Below are 22,811 nucleotides of genomic sequence, written 5' to 3'. Positions count from 1 at the left end.
TTACCCTAGAAAAAAGATCATTTGTAGTTAATATAAAGTCAATCCTAGAAAAAGATTGATGCCTATCTGAAAAAAAAGTAAAATCACTCTCCAATACGTTCCTTTCTCTCCAAATATCTCTGAGCTCCATATCCTCCAAAATATCAAAAAAAGATTTAGGCAACTTAGCACGCATGGAAATCTTGGAAAAACTTTTTTTATCTTTCTGGGTATTTATTACCCCATTCCAATCACCCATTAGAAGTAAAGATCTATAATTCCATTGTAATATTTTGGTATGTAAAAGTTTATAAAATTTATCTTGTTGTTGATTAGGTGCGTATACTCCAATTACAAGCAGCTTCCCATTCTGTGTTGTTAATTCGATTGCAATATATCTACCTTGAGTGTCAGCCTCAATTAAATTGGCCACTAAGCCTCTTTTAACATATATAACTAGGCCATTTTTCTTTTCTGGTGCTGATGCCACAAAATGTGTACCTAATTTCGAATTTATCAAATACTTTTGATCTAAGGATTTAATATGCGTTTCTTGCAAACAAATAACATCGTTCTGAAATTGCTTCAAATAGTGAAATATTTTCTTTCTTTTTTGTGGAGAATTTAAACCGTTGACATTCCAAGATAAAAATTTATTTGCCATCTCTGGGCGATCCAAGCTTTGAGAGCATCAGCTGAACCTCCTCCGCCATTTTAGACTTCGGCCTAGCTCCTCCCACTGCTTGTGTTTTTTGGACTTGTTGGATTGGATCTTGAGGCTGTTGTGCCAGATGTTGTTTGTAGGTAGCTCTTGTCAATCGTTGATCTTTTGGTAGCTGTATCATCGTTAATGGCTCAAGGGTTGGTGGTGGACCCCCACTCAGTAGATCTTCCAAATTGGCTCCTCCAGCTAGTGCTTGAGCATAAGTTTGTGGTTGCCCTCCATCTTTCTCTTGTTGTATAAGTTCCAATTGCTTTCTAGCACCCCCTGGTGAGGGTGGCCTTCCAGCCTTTAAAACATTGGCATAAAAATCTTTTGCCTTTCCAACTGTATTTAAGCGATGTCACTATTATCCCAAATGGGACATCCCATCTGTACTGAAGCTGCTGGTTTTTTAGTTCATTCACCAAAAAACCAAACTGCTTTCTGTTTCTTAACATTTTAGGAGGAAGCTCTTTCAGGACCACCAGCTCTTGTCCATCCACTTTAATCTTGTTTCTGTAAGAAGCTTGCAGAATGTCATTTCTAACTCTCCTTGTGAAATAAATCACCACATCTCTTGGTAGCTGCTTTTGTTTTGCCAGCCAGGAATTGACCCTGTAAATTTTGTCCATTTGAATTGCCACATCTTCTGGCCTTTCTAAAATCAGCTCTGCTAAAGCATTGGAACAAACATCTTTTAAATTTTCACCACTCTTTTCTTTCAAACCTCTCAGCCTCAGGGCAAATTCCATTGATCTGTATTGTAACATAACCATTTTGTCATCCATTTTCTCTGTTTGTATCATAACCTCTCCTACTTTAGTTGCAAGCTCCAGGTTAGCATCATCAATTTCCCGTACTCTCTCCTCAATCTTTAACATATGAGTAGCCAGTCCTGAAACTGCAAAAACAATGTCATCTCTTATTTCATCATGTTTTTCCTCCACCACACTTTTAATTTTCTTTAACTCCTCTGAGAATTCTTTCATCATTTCTGTCTGATTGTTCAGGGCACCCATTATAAATTCTTTAAGGTCTTGTGACTGTGTGTCAGCCGGAAGTTGTTGTTTTGGAGTCACTACAGGGGAACCTCCTCCCCCTTTAGAAGTCGGTGGCTTTAGTTGTTTAGCAGCCATTTTATTTTTTAAAAAGGGTTTTTTCCTTTTACAGCCACTAAATCTTATAAACAGTCTTACAAAGTATATTTCAAAGTTTTTCCAAAATAAACAGTCCTCTCTTCAAACTATACTCAATCCTCAGCAGTTTACTCTTCAGGCAGAGGGCTCTTAACAAGCAGTTTCCCTTTAACTTTCACTTTCCCTTCCGCCCGTAACAAAGGCTTCCTCTCCAGCCTCCAGCTCAAGAGAGCTCCGTTTGCAACAATGTATTCACGGAGTTAAGTTCTGTTTCTTTTAGAAAGCTTGCACTCTTGCTTCCGCTCTGTCTGCTTTGTTAGAAATCATTAAAACTCACTGTTTGCCAGCAGAATTGGATGCAGACGTCTTGCTCTGATTAACAGAGGCACCAGCGATCCGGAGCAATGGGAGGGGTGAACTGGGGAGCTCTCACCCTCCGAGTCCCTGGAATTAATCCAGTGACTTTCGGGGAGCTCTACCCACCCCCTCCGACTCTCCTCTCCTTCTTCGCCCGAAGGAGAGTTTTTTCAAACCGCCAGACAGCTGTTTAGCGCTGTCAGGGCGGTTTTTACAGATCGGGTGGCTGGCGGTCTATGGAGACCGTCCTCGTCGTCTGCGGAGCCACCGGAAGTCCGAAAAGAAGATTCTTCACCAGCGATGGGGACAACTTACAAGGTTTACCGTTAGAATGAATGCCATTGTTTGCTTCATATATAGGTGGGATAGACTTTGTAACAGAGACTATATGAATGTTCCACTTGGGAAGGTAAAAACTGCTTGAACGTTTTCTTCCGTACTGTCCTTTCATATGATATTGTTTTTCCCTAATCAATGATGAATTTTTACGAGGAACATTTGGGGTATTTAGAAAAATCAAAAATGTGTCCTGGCTTATCCTTGCTCATCCTTGCACTTGTTATTGCACAAGTTAACAGGCTATTCTTTGATTCGTATCTCCTGAGACCTTGATTTGTGACATAGTCATATTTTACAGTGGATGCAATCTGATATAATGTGTATTTCTTCTATGTGTAGAACTGGATCGGTGCTTAGAAAACAATGGAGGATGCCACCAAAATGCAACATGTATTAAAACAGGGCCAGGTTTGGTAAGCAAATTTTTATCTTATCCTATTTTGAAGTTTACTAATAATATACTTATAATCAGTGGTGTAATTCAGCCAGTTCGCACCTATTCGGGAGAACCAGTTGTTAATTTTCTAAGCAGTTCGGAGAACTGGTTGTTGGAAGAAATCTTATTTTTGTTTTTTTCCACTTTACAGGGGAATCCTGTAAGGAAGGCAGGAAGGAAACATTCTGGTGCTGTTTCTAGCCTAAACTTTATTGCTCTGCTTACAGAAACTGCCTCTCTGGTTAACCCTTATTACATTGTAACAGCTAAGGCGAAGTGCCCATCGACATGAGTGATGTTGTGTTGGCCATGCCCACACAGTCACATGACCACTGAGCCATGCCTACCCAGCTGGTCATTAGGGCAGGGAACCAGTTGTTAAATTATTTGAATCCCACCACTGCTTATAAGTGAAAAACAGCTGAGACCATATCACTTAATACTGAAATATTCACGTTTGTTTCCTATCTTACCCCATATCATTGTAGCTTTATTTTCATAATATCCAATGTTGGACACCCTTGTTTCCTTTAGAGCCTTAGGTAAATAAAGTTGTTGAGCAGTGCACTTCATTTCTTCTACTTGGGATGAGTTTTTCTGTTTCCTGTTTCTGTGGCACAGGTAAATCTTCCTGTTTGCTCAAGCCTTTCCTTGATTCCTCTGTGATCAGCCAAATAAAATGATGGTTTCTTTATTAAGTCCCGATTTCAATCATTTTTATATTTACTACATAATGTAAGCTTACTATAACATACTTAGCATATATTGTATATATTACTCGTACTGTTGGATGCTGTGGTAGGTAAAAACTGTGAATGCATACTTAAGAGACTTGTAATAAATTCTAAACCTTCATATGAAAAAAGCAACGATACGAACAACACTAATCTGAATTTCTCTTTCATTCTCCATCTGTATAAAAAGCTGCAGGAAATACTTCAACTTTTATTAAATTGTGCTAGGATTTTGACACTGTAAAATCTCTAAAATTGTCCAGACGTATATATTAAGGCATGCACAAACAATTCATTTTCCTATGCTTCTTCCTCTGTCTATTGCTTTTGTATTTTTTGACAGTCCCAAGATTGCAGGGATAAGTCTCGGAACACTCTATTATGTTTGGCAGTGAGTTAAGTGGGGCTTATTTATAATGAAGTAGGGGAAAGATTCTATTGCTTGTTCTTAATCACACAGTTAGGGTGTCTGCAGAGAGAGACAAAAAAGTCAAGATGGTAGTTTCAAGTATGTGATTAAAGCCCTGGCCTTTTTAAAAAAGTGCATCACAGCCCCCTGCCCCCCAACAGATAATCTCATTACATCCCTGCACATAGTTGTAAAGCTCCATGTGGTACTAGGGTTTCTGTTATAGAGTTGGCCTCTCAAAGTAAATTCAAAGTATGGTTTGGTTATTTGTGCCTTGCTTTTTTTAATCTGGGGAGGCAGCTGAATCATCAGCATAAATGGTCACTGATAAGGAAGCAGTAGCATTTCTATTATATCCTGTAAGCCAGGGGTGAAATCCAGCAGGTTCTGACAGGTTCTGGAGAACCAGTAGTGGAAATTTTGAGTAGTTCAGAGAACCGGCAAATACCACCTCTGGCTGATCCAAGAGTGGGGAGGAAATGGGGATTTTGCAGTATTGTTCCCCTGGAGTGGGGTGGGAATGGAGATTTTGCAGTATCCTTCTCCTGTCACGCCCACCAAGCCATACTCACCACACCACGCCCACTAAGCCACGCCCACAGAACCGGTAGTAAAAAAAAAATTGAATTTCACCACTGCTGTAAACTGCATATCTTCCTTGCGATCTGCCTCATCTCCTTCCTTATCATGCATGGAGAGGTGGATCAAAGTAATTTAAGGTCTAACATCTACAACAATGGCTGGGATTTCCACCCCATGAATGAGAGGAAAAGGTACCATTCATGTGTCCAGGATTGAAAGAACCCAACGTAGCTATAGGTTCTATGGCTGGTGCTACCAAGGGAGAGGCAGTCTGGAGGTAGACTTCATGTAGTCTGTCCTTTACATGCTCACTTGAAGTGTGGCAAGTGTGTACTCACTGTTCTGCTTCCCCAGTGGAAACATCCAATGGCTTAAAACACACAGGGCTTGCTCATTTGCAATGTGACTATTAACCGATTATGCTCTCACAACTTTTGGCACTCACAGCAGCTGCAAAGCCTGCATATGTAGGACACACTTCTTCTATTTTACAATAGCAGAAAGAGACTGAGCAGGAAAGTGACAGCTATCTGCATCTTTATTGTTGCTGCAAAAGATGTCTGGCAGTTTGTGTCCCTCTGTTTGTAGTTCTGAATATGAAATATGTGATGGCATTTTTATTTCTCTCAGGTTGCCTGTGCCTGTCTTCCCAGGTTCACTGGTGATGGGATTAATAAGTGTGAATATACTGATCCTTGCTCAGAGGTTTGTTGATGCCCTTTCTTTGTAAGGTCTCCTGAATGCTAGTTTTTACATTTTAAAAAAGCAAACAATACTAACCCCACAGAGAGTTGATAATGATGTAATTCCACTCATTACAAAGGTAATCCAGATGCAGCATAACATAAACATAAAAAAATAACTCTTTTTTTAAAAAACAACCAAAATATCAGGAGTTTGCTGAAGTCATCTGGCATTGTTACCCAAATCTTACAAGATTTTGAGCGGCAATCTTGTGATATTTCTGCCATGTGTATTTTTTTTTTAATATTTTGTTTAATTTTAAGGTCATGCATCTACTGTTTAAAAGGTTTATGTATGCCATGGTACCAGGGGTGAAATCCAGCAGGTTCTGACAGGTTCTGGAGAACCGGTAGCGGAAAATTTGGGTAGTTTGGAGAACCGGCAAATACCACCTCTGGCTGATCCCAGAATGGGGAGGCAATGGGGATTTTGCAGTATCCTTTCCCTGGAGTGGGGAGGGAATGGGGATTTTGCAGTGTCCTTCCCCTGCCACACCCACCAAGCCATGCCCACAGAACCGGTAGTAAAAAAAATTGGATTTCACCACTGTATGGTACCATAGGTATCACATTTCCCAGCCCTGTTTTATTTGGTAATCCTTAAAAGTTTCCAGTAATAAATTTCACAAGGGAAGAAAAAGCAACCATTTCACTAAATCACACCATGCTTTGTTTGGATTTGGCTTATTGTTTTAATTCAACCATCATAGTTTATAAACCATAGCTTATAACTTAGTGTATTTAGTGGACTGAACTAATTGTGTGTTAGTCAATAAACCATTATCACTGATTGATGTAAACACTTACTGAATTAAGGTAATCTAGCAATCCTATGGCTTTCAATTTAGAGACAATTAATTTCATGATGGGGATTATGGGGCTTGTTATTAAGCCCAGTAACCTTAGGTGGGAACAGAATAACATAAGGGAATTCTTCATGTAAATCACTAGTAATAAGAAATAATAAAAATGTTTTTCACAAATAAGAAAGTTATATCCATTAAATAAGTAATTTAAATTTCATGTGCTTCAAATTCCTTAAAAGAGAAGGTGAAAGGTATATTAGGGTACCTTTCTCTTTTAAAGACTTTGAATGACTGAGAGGTTCATGGAAAACTTTAGGGCATGGCATTGAATTTTCTGAACACAGTTGTCTTCACTGAGATGGCTACTTTCCCCATCCCCAAAGCTGTTGATAGCTTGCTCATTTGTGTGAAAAGTAGAGGGACTTGCTCCCTTGGCAGCTAAGTTTTAAGAAGAGTCATCTAGACAAGTCATGCCTAAAGGAAGGATTGATAACCCCTGACCATGGCTCCAGCTTATTAGCTTTTCTTTTCTTGATCAGAATAACGGTGGCTGCGATCCACAGGCACTGTGCCTTAGAACAGAAAATGGGAATCGAACATGCCTTTGTATATTGGGGATTGGTGATGGCTTCACATGCCGTAGAACTGTATGGCAGGTAAGACATATTTTACTTAAAACTTGCTAAATTTGTGAGCATCCCTTCCCAAATGCTGGAAGAGCAGTCTTCCTTCTTAACATCCCCAAAATTTGTGCTGAGAGTAGTACTGAAAAAGCAACATGTGACATAGTCAGTGACATGGTTGGAAAATGTTGCCAAAAAAAAAAAAAAAATAGTTGCAAATGATCCCATGAATTAAAAAATTGTAAAAGATTAGATCTTAAATCAGTTGAACTGTCATTTGAAAGAAAATGTAAACAAAACAAAGGTTTTGTGTGTGTGTGTGTATGCTATCTGGGGATTCATTGGTAAGGGCATAATTCCTATATTGAATGGTTCAAATATGATTATGATTATAATTAATAATTCAAAATTAATAATTAACTTTCACATATATGAAGAATGATGGCTTCCAAGCCGCATGGGGCTCATGGAAGACTTGAGTCAAAATCAAAGGCAAGATCAATCTAGCCTCTGCATTTGGTTGCCAGAGGTCACTGTTTCCATGCCTCCATTAATCCTCTGGCCAACCAGTTCAAGTACAAATGAAGATTCCAGCCAGAATGTAGGGCTCAAACAGCCTGACATGCATCAAATCTGCTTTTCACTATTATAATTTTTCAGTGGGAGAATTTTCATAAGGAATTTCCATATCTGCAATTGCAGTATTAGAAGCCTATTACTGTAAATGTTTTTATTTACATATTTCCTAAGATTTTGAAGAAACTTGTTATTATGAACATGTTTAATCCCCCTCTCTCTCTTTCTCTCTCTCTTTCTCACACACTCTCCCCCTCCCTCCCTCCCTCCCTTTCTTCCTCAGGAACTTATTAGAAGACAAGATGCCTCTGAATTTCTTCGTTACAGCCGGGTAGGTATGAGAAGGATTTCTATGTGGTAAAACACTAGAGTGAGATCCAGAAAGTTCCTTGCACCATTCCTGCAACTGTGCAATCAAATTAGAGCTATAAACCAGAACATCTGGAAGGCATCAGAATGGGAAGGCTGACCTATGCCATTCTAGAGAGTCCCTCAATTGATGAAATGTTTTTTTCTGGTGTGTGTTTGTTTTTTGAGCTTGGTTTTTATTTCTGCATACAGTGGAATTTAGATCCATGTTTTTAGCCAGGACTTTTATGTGTGAACAATTTTTATATCTTTGGCTTTTGTATCTTATTTTATATTTTTTATTTCTTGCTTAATATTGTTAATTGTCTTGAAGACTCAGTGGAAAAAAGGGGTGGAATTTAATGTAATCAGTAAAAGAAAATACCCAATGAAGAGAATGGTGTTGCAACAAAAAAAAAATGAGGAAATTTTCTATGATGGGTGCCGAGTTCATATAATCATCAGTTTGGAAGGAATCCTGAAGGTTTTCATGTCTAACCCACTTCCCAGAGCAGGAATATAAACCCAGACAAATGTCAGCCATTATTTTATTTAAAAAATCACAAAAAATGGAGCACCTATAATTTCAAAAACCAAGTTGTTCCAATATTTCATAGGTCTCAGTGAGGAAATCGCCTCTTATGTCAAATTTAAATCCTTTCTATAAAGTTTTCATTTATGGTTCTTGGAAGTTGTGGAAAATAAACCTACACCCTCTTCCCTGTGATAGTCCAGGGAATATTAGAAGATTTTCTAATATTTAGAAGACTGTCTTTCCTTAGCCTTCTCTTAGCCTAAACAGACCCAGTTTCTTAAACCATTCTTAATCAGATTTATCTCCCAAGATTTTTCCCCTCTCGCTGTTCTTTGTAATTTTTCAATTCCTCAGCTAGCAATGAAAGCCAGCTTCTTATCCCAAGGACAGTGGTACTGGTGCAGCATAGAGCTATCATTTCCTATGAACCTGATATTGCAATTCTGTTGAAAAGCCCAAGATTACATTACATCTTAGCTGCCCTGAATCTCCGGAGAGGGGCGGCATATAAATTTAATAAATAAATAAATAATAAATAAATCTTACAGAACCTGCAGAGCGCTGCCAAGAAAACTGGGATTTCTCTGAATCCAAATGTCAATACTTTTTTTGTAGATTGTAACTTTTGTTTGGTATTTATACTAATCCCTGGACTTCTCCCTGTGCTATAGGTTCATAGAGTTACGGAGATGGTGGGGAAAGGACCATACACCGTTTTTGTCCCACATGCTGATTATCTACAGAAAAGGACCACAGTAAGCAGCCTGTGAAAGGTGGCATTTGAAAACCAAGCGGTGGCTTTATTCATTGCACTGAAATTTGTTTAATGTAAATCAGGAGTTCATTAAGAGAATCTTAAGAGAAGTATCAATTCTAGACAAATTCTTGTTTCAGTTAAACATATACAGTATGTTTTTCTGATTTTGCTTCCAAACATAAACATCTTCAACTAAATTTGATCTTCCTTCTTTAACACTTTCATTCAAACACTTGGGTGAGGTCCATTGGACAGATTGGGGAACAGTGCCATCAATATGCCATATCTATTGAGCTGGCACACAATTTGGAGGGTCCTCCTGGATGTATGGCTCCTGCTTGGGGAGCAAGTGGCAGTCATGGCTGGCGGGGAGGGCTTTGCACAGATTCAGATCCAATTGCACCCTCTCCTGAACCAGGAAGCCACTTAGCCACTTTCTCTTTGGACGATTGCAATGTGCTTTACATGAGGCTGTCCTTGAAGACCATCTGGAATGAAAGTTACAACTAGTTCAGAATCCAGCAGCACATACAATGTTTGGAGTCTCTAGGTTTACTCACATTACACCCTTATAATGTGAACTGCACTCGTTTCCAGTTTACTACTGGGGGCAACTCAAGATGCTGGTTATCACCTTTAAAGCCCTAAATGGCACAGGATCAGTTTATTTGAGGGACCACCTCTCCCTGAGAATATCTGCCCATCCCACAAGATCAAAGAGGGTAGACACACTCCAGCATCCTTCCCTGCTGCCATCTAAACAGACTTGGAAAGTGTGCCTTTTCCATAGCTGCCCCTACTTCATGGAACACACACACACACACACACACACACACACACACACACACACACACAGCAATCCAGCAGGTCTATCTTTGAAAAAGGCCATTGTGACTGGCACTGAGAATAGAATAGAATAGAATAGAATAGAATAGAATAGAATAGAATAGAATAGAATAGAATAGAATAGAATAGAATAGAATAGAATAGAATAGAATAGAATTCTTTATTGGCCAAGTGTGATTGGACACACAAGGAATTTGTCTGGGTGCAAACGCTCTCAGTGTACATAAAAGAAAAGATACATTCGTCAAGAATCATAAGGTACAATACTTAATGATAAAGAAGTAGAGAGAGAGAGGAATTTACTTTATAGGTTGTTGGGGCATCCCAAGAAGACAATAAAGGCTGCAGGTTTTTTGATTTAGTATTTGGCTTTCTGCCTTATAATTGTATTATTGTCGCCATCCTCCAAGAATGTGCTCTAAGATGGGTGGCCAAAGATATCTTTTAAGTTAATAAATAAATAATTGTTTTCAATGGAACTGAATTTTGGTTGTAGCTCAGTTTTCCCCAACTGTACTGATGGGTATGATGTAATTGGTTGATATGTTTATGCCAATGCCCAACAGTTCTACATCTTTAGAAGACAAATGAGAACCAAGTTTTAGCCATTTTCTATTGTGTTAGATCATAGAAATAGATGCGATAGATAGCTTTCATGATGTATTACTATTATATCACTGAGAGCAGCTTCATTTCAAATCCCCGAACAAGAAGGGCTTAACCTGTGCTTGCCTTGTAGAACTATATTTTCTTTAGTTTTCAGAATGGGAAAAAGCTGGCTGCATCAAAGATCTGCTTCGCTATCACACAGTCATCTGTCAGACGCTCCTATCAGATGACTTGGAATCACAGGATTCTGTAACAGCTTTATCTGGTCACAAAATCAGAGTTTCCATGAAAGAGGTGTGTGTCATTGTCGCAGTCTTGTTCCATTTCCATCTTAGTCATAATTCACTTTGCTGCACTGCTAACAGAAACCTAATGTCATTGTATCCTATCAATTCTTTATTTTTCATGGAACTGGGTTATTTTTTAGGGCCAATGATGATCCCTCTAGAACAGCGGTCCCCAACCTTTCCAGCTTGGCGGCCTGGCGGAGGGGGTATCTGAGTGGCAGGTGCATACCAGTGGTGAAATTCAGCCGGCTCTATCTGGATCGCACGATCCGGTAGCGCCAGCGGCGGGAGGCTCCGCCCACCCACCTGGACATCATTACGTCCCGTTTTTGACCCTCTGCACATGCGCAGAAAGCTCTGTGCATGCATAGAGGAGGCACACACGCTCACATTTGCGAACTGGTAGTGAAGGTAAGTGAATACCACCCTGGCGCACATGCGCATGCACAGCTCCATTTGTGTGAGTGGTGTGTGCATGTGCCCTCCTCTTACGTGAATGAAACTTCATGCATGAGCAGAGGGTGCTTGTGTTTGTGCACAAAGCTCGACTCACCACTTGTGCTCAAGCATGAAACTCCACTCGTGCACGTGGAGGGGTGCTTGAGAGGAGGGCACTTGTGCTCACATGCAAAGCTCCATGCGTGCATCCTTACCCATTTCACCCACAGCTCGATTTCGAACAGGCCATGGCCCGGTTTCAGTTATTATTATAGAATAATATTTCTTACGTTTTTGTTTGATGTATAACAAGACTGTTTTTAAAGGTGCTGGAAATGTATTCCCTCTTTTTACCTTCCCAGGACAGTCTGTATTTAAATGATGAAGTAAAGATAATTGAAAGTGACATTATTCGAGAGAATGGAGTCATACATTTTATTGATGGGATCTTAGTCCCATATGATCTGCAGCACCACAACATTTCATGCAACCTATCCCAGGTATATCTAACATTAAGATACGCTAGAAGAGGTGAAAGAAGTCCTAATCAGTTTGCTAGTCTTGAAGCTACTATAAAACTAGATGTTATTGAAAATAATCATGGCTTTTCATGGCTCATTGTTTCTTATACTACACTCGGTTCTGAGTTAGATGTTTTAAATCCAACTATCCCCTTATTAGGGCACTGTGAGCCGTAGATCCATCTTACTTGATTGTAACGTATTTCTGTTTTGTTTGAGTGTCCATGCCTGGCTGCACATACAGTTTGGATTATTTTCAGAGGTAGAATGATCCGCATCTGATCTATATTTTGTGACTTTTCTCTACGAGCTGCGTAACTGAAGCAAAATCTGTTAGGACTACAGCATCGCACACAGTTATCTGCCACTGAATTTATTTCAGAATTGCTATGTGAAGGATCATGTCATTAGCCTGGGCTCAGGGCTATTGCAAGGCATCTTATCCTTGTGTTTTAAATAGGATACACATGATATAAGATGTACTTATCACCTCTGTGTATTACAACTGCACATGCACATTCTAAATTGCCAGAAATGGGGAAAGAGGCAGGTTGTTCCAATGTTAAATGTAAAAATTAGGCCACATCTCTTCTACACACCTTTTCTGATCAATCTCTGGAACTGGGATTTTATTGGCAACTTTGCTGTTTGATTGCTTTCCAGAAAACTATTATAGAGGTCTCAGAGGCTCATGGATACAAAACATACAGCTGCCTTCTAAAGGTAATTGATCTGTTCTCTTTCAGTTTCAATTCATAAAATGAAACATAAGTAAGTAGTTCTTGAGTTGACTACTGATAATTTCATGGATACATTTATGTAATTTTCCTGACAAGGATATGGAAGTGGCTTGCTGTTCTTCTTCTTCTTCTTCTTCAGCTCCGAAGAAAGAAAACATTATCTAGTTCCCTCACTGGCTACAGACATATGGACTATTGGAGATAGTATAATCTCAGCCTATTTGACCACTTAGGCAAACCCAGATAAATAGATATAAGGAAGACTCTTCACATGGTGTCCTGGATCTGTTTCTCATTTGACCTATTGTTAGTTAAGAGAGTCTGTAAATTTAACAGAAAAAAAGTTGTCCCTTTTCTCTTGTACTTTTTTCTTCTCAAAATGTAACTTAGACAGAAGGGAGACTTTTCTACCTTCATGTATTTCTTAGTAATTATTGGCAATGTATATTAGCATTCATTAACAGCTGGGCTAGTTCCATGCTCTACATCCCAGACAACTATATTATGAGCATTTTATATTAATGTGACATTCTATTATTTCCTTAGAATTCTTTCAACACTCTGCTCTTATTCAGGAGTACAACCTCTCACAAGGTCTCCTTGATTAATTCAAATCTCCCAACAAGTATTTTTTCCTTGCAGAACTTTTTTTTAGATCCATTATTGAAACATGGAACTCTGAAGGCTTCATAGCTGATAATGTTCCTCCAGAAATCTTTCAAGACTCAGTAGGCTGGAATCTATGGGTAGATATTTGGATGATTTGCAGTAGATTAGAAAGGCTCCCAAATCCCAATGTTTTAACCATAGCAAAAGCAAAAAAAAAAAAAATGTTCTCATGAGAAACAACCATTTTTTTGAAATTTCTGAATCAAATGGGTATAGATGTGTGTAATTTTCTTCAAACGCTCCTTTCACCTATAAGTATTTACAGGATCGTAGACTATTTATGCATTTATTCTCACTCATTCATTCTATAGCCAGCCTTCAAAGTTGCTGACAATTAACATCCCATAAGGTAGAAACAGTCATAAAATAATCATAACAGGAATTGATGCAATCAACATACAGGTGGAGCATGATAGCTTTTTTTTTTTACACATTAACGTTGTTATTTATTAAATGGCAGATACTGTGAGTTGCAGTTCATTTTATCAGATGCACAAAAACTTTGCTAGCCTGAAAAAAATGCTACCATATTTTTTTTTATTTCGGCCACCGTAGGTGCCCTGTATCACTTCCATCTCCCTCCCCCTAGGCTGAGCATTGCATAGCATATCAAAATCCACATTTCAAAACTAGACAGGGTTAGGACACAAAGGGAGCCTGCTTTGAGGAAAGTAGGTAATTTTGTAAAGCCTAAAATGCTTGAGTCACCAGGCATCTGTTTAGCCACTTATCACTCATCCCACCCTTCCCTAAAACCCTCCAAAAATAATTAACCCAACTCCCAGACTTGTGGATTACATTCCGGTTGACAGCATGGAGGTTCTTTCCATACAAACTTGGTAGCTTTTGATGCAGCTCCCCTATTTCTTCAAGACTGGTGCTTGGGAAGGGTGGGGGGAGGGTTGACCAGCTGACAGTAAATTGTGAATTCTCTTAGATTAGGGATATCATGCTATTTTACTGTTCTGTGTCTCTCTGCAGGAAGCAGGACTTCTTAATATGGTCAATGATACCCTTCATCAGCCATTTACCATGCTGTGGCCAACTGATGCAGCCTTTAATTCTCTTCCTGCTGAAATGCAGAAATGGCTATATCATAAAGACCACAGGAGCAAACTGTCTGCTTATCTCAAAGGGCACATGATCCGGGACATAAAGGTAAACCCAAGATTGAAACAACAGATGCTTTTTAAAGAAGCCCTGCTGGACTCAGCTTGACAGAAAAGACACCCTCTTTTCATGTCATTTAAACCTGACCAGAAATTGGTTTTGATTTAATAAATAAACTGCTTAACCAACATTTTATTTGATAAAATCTGTGAGTGGGAAGTTGCTACTGGCCTTAGCTTCCTTAGTCATTGGAGAAGTGCCGAAGCTGAGGAATTGCAATGAGGAAAATTAAAAAAGAGGAAATCTTAGAGCAAATGGTATACAATTACATTGAAAATGCCTTTTTAAAAAAAAAATGAATTACTAAATTATAACGTTATTTTATAGATTTTTAGATTTAGATGGCTGCCCATCTCAAATAGACAACTCTGGGTGTTTTATAATGTTAAAATGAAAATGATCGGTCATCATCATTGCTCGGAAATCTACAAGTAGCAGCTCATTCCTTCTTTTAAATAACTTGGGTAATTTAAGATGCATTTTAGTTCTGTAAAACAGAAGATGTATTTCAAGAGGACACATGCATATCTGTTAAGCGTGACTTCATGTATTTTGAAAAATATGGATAGAGGCCATGGTAAATTTGTTAAGGAGCAAAATGTCTATCTCAACTTTTTTTTTTCTCTGATGTTTAACTTTAAAAAGAACTTAGAAGAGTAGTCAGGATGCTAAGCAAGGATTGGGATTTCCCCCCCCCCTTTTTTTTTTAACCAGTGCAAGATAGATGAGGTAGTACTCAAAGTGGTATGAGATTCTTTATCCAAATGCTGATTCTCTCCTGGTGTTTCATACGATCATGCATTTATCATACCATGGATCCAGAAGGAAATTTACTGCAAGATCAGTGGCAGCCTTTGGCAGCCTTAAGTGAGTCCCATTCCTATTTAACCTTCTTGAACATTTAACTACCTAACTGATTCGCTGCCAGAAACATTTATTGTCAGAAACATAGTTTATAATAAGAGAACACAGAGAAGAAAGGCATATGAGGAAATGAGTTTTCTTTCTTTTGATAAAAATGAAGCCTTCCCCAATTCCTGTCTATTTTGGCCATCTTGAATCTGTGGCAAATCAATCATGATTTACTCTTCTGTGGTTCTAGGTCTTGGCTTCCAAACTGACAGGATTGTCGTCTTTGAGGACTTTGCACGGCTCAACGATTTCATTTAGTTGCAGCAAAACAAATGCTGTAAGTAAGCACTCCTTTAAATTGAAGCCACAAGAGAATAAACCCATGTATAGCACTATCCCTTTCAAAATGTACAGTAGTCTTCACTTAGTGACTTGCTTGGGCAGCACTGTTTGCAATTACGAAGGTGATGAAAAAGTAACAGTCAGTTAGTATGTGTTCTCTTATACCTGTCTTGTTTTTTCCCCCCCCTCCTCTAACAGAGAAAAGAAATGGCTTCAATAAGGCTTTTCTCTGCCTCTTATGCAAACTTGTTATGCAAAGAGCTGGTGCTGGTGCATTATTTTCAATGTATATACCCTATTGGGTATCTGCTTACTCTCTTATAATCCCTTCCTCTCCATTTAATGCATATACAAACATTAATTCACTTCTTGCTAATTATCCCAACCCTGGGTGAACATGCCAAGCAATGAAAGAATGGGGAAATAGGACTATAAGATGAGTCTAATTCCAGAAATTTTCCTCCTACGTTTTGGCTCACACAATTGTTTGGAGCCATATCCTTCTGGTGCTGTAAAGCAAAGGAAAATCATAAGCACAGTTGTCACATGATTTCAGGATCAAACTCCTAGCAATGGGCAAAGTTTGCGTGCAATACTGCATTCTAACCACTGTGCCACCACGGCATCAGTTTTGATAATAATGTCCTAAGTAGGTTTATAAGTTAGGCTAAGGAGTAGGTACAGAATACAGCAGCTGCCAATGTTAAAGGTCATGGGTGGTAGCAAATGAAAATATGGAGTTAGGAACAAAAGGAGACTGAGGACTCCATTATTTTAGGAGACGATGGAACAAGCTAGGGAAATTGAACAAGAAACAGTATCTGTGAGACAGAGAACAAAAAAAGTAGAATGTGAATAAACATCACAGCAACTTTTTGAATGCAACTTGAAGTGCATTCATTGAAGTGAATATATAGGATTGTGTAGGATTTCTGGGAAGGTCCTGACTGTTTGAGTCTGCCTTATCTACATTTCCTCATAAAATACAAGAGAAAATCCCATTGCGGGGAATTTCACAAAGGGTTAGAGTTTGATCACCATAAATTCAGAGAGCAAAATGTAGATCGCTTGGAGTGCCAGGGTATATTTAGGAGTGTGCTGGCCATTTAACCCTCATCTACATTTCCTGGTAAAATAAATGGAAAAATCCCATTGTGGGAAATTCCACTTAGGGTTAGGGTTAGGTGGCCACCATGAATTTGAATAGCCAAATGGACATTTCCAAAGGATTTGGAGACTTTGGTTATGTTTAGGAGGGTACTGATTCTTTGAGCCTGCCTTATATACGTTTCCTGGTAAAATGCATGGGAAAATCCGATTGTGGGAAATTAAATTTAGGGTTAGGGTTAGGTCATTATAAATTCAAAGATAAAATTCGATATTGCCAATGGACTCAGAGTGCCTGGGCATACTTAGGATGGTGAAGACTGTTTGAGCCTGCCTTATCTATGTTTCATGGGAAAATACATGGGAAAATCCCATTGCGGGAAATTCCACTTAGGGTTAGGTCACTATAAATTCAGGGAGCAAAATGGACATTGCCATTGAATTCAGAGTGCTCAGTTATGTTTAGGAGGGTACTGATTCTTTGAGCCTGCCTTATATACGTTTCCTGGTAAAATACATGGGGAAATCCAATTGCAGAAAATTCCATTTAGGGTTAGGATTAAGTCACCATTAATTCGGAGAGCAAAATGGGCATTGCCAAGAGATTCGGAATACTTGGTTATAGTTAGAAGGCTCCTCACTGTTTGACCCTGCCTTATCTACGTTTCCTGGTAAAATACATGAGGAAATCCATTTGTGGCAGTGGTGAAATCCAAATTTTTTTACTACTGGTTCTGTGGGTGTGGCTTGGTGGGCATGGCAGGGGAAGGATACTGCAAAATCTCCATTCCCACCCCACTCCAGGGGAAGGATATTGCAAAATCTGCATTCCCACCTCTCTCTGGGGCCAGCCAGAGGTGATATTTACTGATTCTCAGAACTGCTCAGAATTTCCACTACCGGTTCTCCAGAACCTGCTGGATTTCACCCCTGATTTGTGGGAACTTAAACTTAGGGTTAGGTCACTATAAATTCAAAGATCAAATTTGACATCACCAATGCACTCGGAGTGCCTGGGCATACTTAGGAGGGTGCAGACTGTTTGAGCCTGCCTTATCTACATTTCCTGGTAAAATACAGGGGAAAATCCAATTGCGGGAAATTTCATTTAGGGGTAGGGTTAGGTCACCATAAATTCGGAGAGCAAAATGGACATTGCCAATGGATTTGGATAGCTTGGTTATTCTTAGGAGGGGGATAACTGTTTGAGGCTGCCTGATCTCTCTATCCTAGTAAAATACATGGAAAATACAATGCAATCAGTAGATAGAGTGTAGGAACTGACAGAATCTTACATGATTGCTTTTTTAAAAGATCCTGTCTTCTTAGATTTATGGCGTATAGATTTTATACCTTGTTGTTAAAGGATTTTTTTTTCTTCATAACCTTGAATGCTTCTGATCTGGGGCAAGAAAAGAGTTAAACATGTTTAGGAAGCAACAGGTGATAGGGTTGAATTTTGCATATTAGTCGAAACCAAAAGCCGCCAATATTTGTCTTCTGTCTTTTGATTCCCTTTTACTGCTTTTTTGGTTTGCAGGGGGATATTGTGATAGACAATGGCAATGCAAGGATTGTCCAGCGGTATATGGAATTCGATGTGGGCATTGCTTATGGAATTGATCACCTTCTTGAACCTCCAGATTTGGGATCCCGTTGTGATGAGTTTCAAACTGTTGAGATTTCAGTGAGTACTTGAATTTTAATTATCAATGTTTACTGATTTAGATAATTACCAGTTTCCTAGAAAATAAGACCTGGAAATTTCAGGGTAATGACCACCCCCAGGCTTTCGCACAAAAGGCAACAACCATCAGTGGTGGGTTGCTCCCGGTTCTGTCCAGTTCTTTAGAACCAGTAGTAAAAGCAGTGGGAGGGTCCGCCCACCCACCTGAACATCATAAATGATGATCTGCGCATGCGCAGAAGCTTCTGTGCATGCGCAGAAGTGTGCCCGCGCTCTCCCGTTGCAAATCGGTAGTAAAGGTAAGTAGAACCCACCCCTGGCAAGCATGTGGGCACTGACGGTATCTAGCAGCAGTTAAGTGTACTGGGCCCTGGGTCAGCGCATTCTGGGGCTGCCCAGAACGGAAGGCATGGAGTGGAAGCCAGGTAATCCCAATGTGCCACACAGGCTGCAGACATGCCGAGACATGCACAGATGAGCCTCCCGCAGTCGCCTGCTGCTCTAGCCCACCGATGCGTGCCTTTCTCACGGCCCATGCGGCACATGCGGATTGCCTGCCTCCCCCCTCCCCCGGCACCTCTGCCTCTATCTGCTGCCAGTGTCATCACACGAAGATGAGCCTCCCACAGCCACCCACAACTCTAGCCTAGCAACACTCGGCTTTCCCATGGCCCGCATGGCACATCCGGATTACATGACACTGTTTCTGCCTGCTGCTTGCACAGGTAATCAACTCACCTGTGCTGTGTGGGCTCCAGTTGCTGCTAGACACCATCAGCCCACACTCAGTCACCACCTCCTATGCTGGCCACGGTCACCCCCTTCTCTAGGGCTTATTTTTGGGGTAGGGTTTATATTGGGTGCATTATATTAGGTACCTTCATTTGGTTGATTTAATAACATTAAAGCATTCTCTAGACCAGGAGTCCCCAACCCTTGATCTGTGGCCCGGTACCATTCTGCGACATGCCAGCAACTGGTCCACACAAACAAGTGAAGCCCCATCCATGGGATGCAACCAGCATGCAAAACCACGCCCCCTTCAGTCCATGGAAAAACCTTTCTCCACAGAATTGGTCCTTGGTACCCAAAAGGTTGGGTCTGCTGCTCTGGATAAAAAGAAGACTTGTAGTTAACTTTCTTATACTAATGTTGACAGTGGCAACCAGCAGTATCTCCATGCTATTTTCATGTTTGTGGAAATTACTTTCCAATTATAAATCGCCTTATCAGGGATATGAGCAGCATGTAAATTTAATAATAACAATATGAGAGTTGTTCTTTAAAAAGTCTTCAAAAACACTTCTGTTTCTATTAAACTACTTTTTTTAAAAAAAAAAATCCCTCTTACCATCATGGCAATTTAATTTTAGGTGAGATGGCATAATCTATATGTATTCTACTTGTTTTGCAAGTTTTAAATTCTAAAACGCAAATGAATACATAATAAAAACACCCCAAAGCATCTCAGCATTGGGGACAGGGCCCAAAATGCCGGCTCTGTTAACCAGGACACTGTCATCCTGATTTTAGTACTCAAAGAGAAGTTCTGTGGCCAAAAATGTTGCCCAGCTCTGTCTGCTACCGTGTTTTCCCGAAAATAAGACCCTGTCTTATATTTTTTTGAACCCCGAAATAAGCGGTTGGCCTTATTTTCAGGGAGGTCTTATTATTTTGGGGCGCATGAAGGAAACCAGAGGAAATGGCGGGGATCGGCTGCGCATGCATTTAAATATTTTCGGGGAGGGCTTATTTTCAGGGGGGGGCTTATTTTAGTGCATGCACTTAAAAGCCCAATTGGGCTTATTATCAGGGGATGTCTTATTTTAGGGGAAACAGGGTAGTCTGTTTTCCCTAAAATAAGGGGAGTCACAACAGCCTTTGTGAGAAAAGAAAATCCAACAGGTTGTCATATGAAAGTTAAAATGGCTTCTTACATACTTGTCTATTTTTCCTGCTTCCCTATAATGTCTTCCCAGAATGCTCTATGTAGTGCTTGCGGCTATGAGAGACCCTGTCCTTTTGGATCAATAGAAAGGGTAAGCATCTCCAGAGAAATGATGGATTCACAGTTGACATGATGTGAATAATAAGCAATTCCATGGTGAATTACAAGACATTTTATAATCAAGTGTTTGACAGGCACAACACATGTCCCTAATCCCAAGTTAAAGGATACATATAGTGGATATAGAAAGTCTTCACACCCTTGTTAAAATGCCTGGTACTGTATTTGATAAGACCAAGATAAGATAGATAAAATAACTTTATTGGCACTTTGAATGTACACTAATTGGCATACATTAAAATGAAATTTCATTGCATACAGCTCTCAAAGGATCACCACCTCCAATATACACTACATAAACATGACAAAATAAATAAATACAAAATTATGCATATATCCACATATATTATATGACCCAAGAAACAACACAGTCTATTCCATATGTATACATGTATATGGTGAGAAAAACGAATTTTGCAAGTTTACCAGACGGATGGCATAGGGAAAAATGCTGTTACAGAATCTAATAGTCCTGCTAGAAATACTTCGAAACCTCCTCCCAGAAGGGAGCGACAGAAACAGACCATAAAGTTGGCATGTGGGGTCTCTAACAATGCTTTGAGCTCTAAGTACATAGCGCTTATAAGTAGTATCCTGAATAACAGGAAGCGAGCTTCCTATATTCTTCTCGGCTGCCCTTACCACTCTCTGTATGGACTTTCTATCTAAGGCACTGCTGCCATCACTCTCCAGGCCTCAAAAAGATTTATATTTTTAATTACTTAACACGTAGGATTAATAGGAGTAAGTTCCCACATACCTTGCAAGTTGAATGTATAGTTTCATCCTAAGAGTCAAATTTCCAACAAAAGGCAAAAACAGTTGTCTTTTTCCAATAGGGGGAAATCCAAACTTGCAATTATGCACATGACTCTTTTGACCTTCCAAGGAGGCACTATTGGCGGAGATATTTTCGAGTGACATTACCTCAAAGCCCGCTGAGAAAACGTTTCATTAAGGGATGTAAGAGAACATGCCTTACCACCAAGTGGGTACCCCAGTGTTGTGCAAACCACTATGGAAAGAACTGCCATGGTAAGGAATATTTATTAAAATTCCAAACAAAATAATATGTTTTTCATTCTGTACTTGATAATTATAATAATGGGAACAGCAGTTGCTAAATATAATGCAACAATTTGTTTTACCATCTATGGGGGTGAAATGTCCTTGTTAGGTCTCACGTCTAAGGTTCTAGATCCTCTAACTGAAATATATAATTATTTCTAATGTTCCTTTGAATTTGATATAGATGCTTACTTTTCCATGCACTGCTGTTCATCAATATCAGAACATATCTTAATATTCATACACTTAATAATTTCTTTTGTATCGAGAATGACTTTCACTTTTCCTCCTCCTTGCCAAAAATATCATTTATCTTCTTACGTGTAATAAATATTCCATTGAATGGTAAGAAATAAAATAACACTTCATGGATTTTCCTGTTGTCTCATAGCAGTTCTTAAATACTGAATTGCAACCAATGCTGGACCCAATCGATAAGCAAATCACTTTTCCTGATTTCCATAGAAGTCATTGTGTGTACTGGAATACCTGTGCATTTTCTATGCCACACAATTCTAAGTGCACTGCAGCAGATCCTGCATCTAACTAAACTTGAAAACATGGTTGGGATGTAAATGCAAAATCCCTAAAATGCCAGACATATAGACTTTAAAAAAAAAAAACAACTCCTAAAGAAAACAAAGGAAAACGACTTCATGAAAATGACCTTTATTTAAGGATGAATTTGCCATTTATCTTCAATCTTGGACCTAAATTCCAGTGAATACAATGTGACTCACTCCCTACAAACTTTGCTTAGAATTAGAGCTTCAGATTAGTCAGGTTCCCTTATTCTGAGGTGGGTTTCAGCAGGTTCTGACCAGTTCTGGTGAACCAGTAGCGGAAATTTTGAGTAGTTCGGAGAACTGGTAGTAAAAATTCTGACTGGCCCCACCCCCATCTACTCTCTGCCTCCCGAGTCCCAGCTGATCGAGAGGAAATGAGGATTTTGCAGTAACCTTCCCCTGGAGTGAGGTGGGAATGGAGATTTTACAGTTTCCTTCCCCTGCCACGCCCACCAAGCCATGTCATGCCCACCAAGCCACACCCACAGAGCCAGTAGTAAAAAATTTTGGAACCCACCACTGGATTATAGTGGTGGGTTTAGGATTATAGATCTGAAATCTTACTATTCGGGCAGTCATTAATTCCATGGTTTGCTTATTGTCCAAAATAAGGTGGTTACTATATAAAGGGCATTCTTGGTTGTTCTAAAGTCAGATCGCTCTAAAGCCCGGCTAAACACCAGAACACATGAAACCTAAATGTCCATGAAATGAATGATCATAACTATTACTATAATAGTGCAAGCTAGTTTGCCCCCCCCCTTCCCCGCCCATGGTA

At 39.5% G+C, this 22,811-nt stretch overlaps 1 protein-coding gene across 1 annotated transcript in view; it reads left to right on the top strand.

Annotated features, from left to right (window-relative positions):
* STAB1 (stabilin 1) overlaps nt 1-22,811 on the top strand; it is a 123,417-nt gene that overhangs the window by 81,193 nt on the left and 19,413 nt on the right. The window contains 13 exon segments of the mRNA XM_070937045.1: nt 2,854-2,927; nt 5,306-5,380; nt 6,764-6,880; nt 7,707-7,754; nt 8,978-9,061; nt 10,666-10,812; nt 11,606-11,743; nt 12,428-12,487; nt 14,155-14,331; nt 15,446-15,532; nt 18,185-18,331; nt 20,311-20,370; nt 21,239-21,434. Of these exon segments, the coding sequence (XP_070793146.1) occupies nt 2,854-2,927; nt 5,306-5,380; nt 6,764-6,880; nt 7,707-7,754; nt 8,978-9,061; nt 10,666-10,812; nt 11,606-11,743; nt 12,428-12,487; nt 14,155-14,331; nt 15,446-15,532; nt 18,185-18,331; nt 20,311-20,370; nt 21,239-21,434 (1,410 nt within the window).

Source organism: Pituophis catenifer, unplaced genomic scaffold, assembly GCF_029215685.1.
Source record: "Pituophis catenifer annectens isolate HBS135680 unplaced genomic scaffold, rPitCat1.0.hap2 SCAF_2, whole genome shotgun sequence".
Taxonomy (NCBI): domain Eukaryota; kingdom Metazoa; phylum Chordata; class Lepidosauria; order Squamata; family Colubridae; genus Pituophis; species Pituophis catenifer.
Note: the sequence above shows the minus strand (reverse complement) of the source record. Positions and strands in the feature narration are given on the sequence as shown.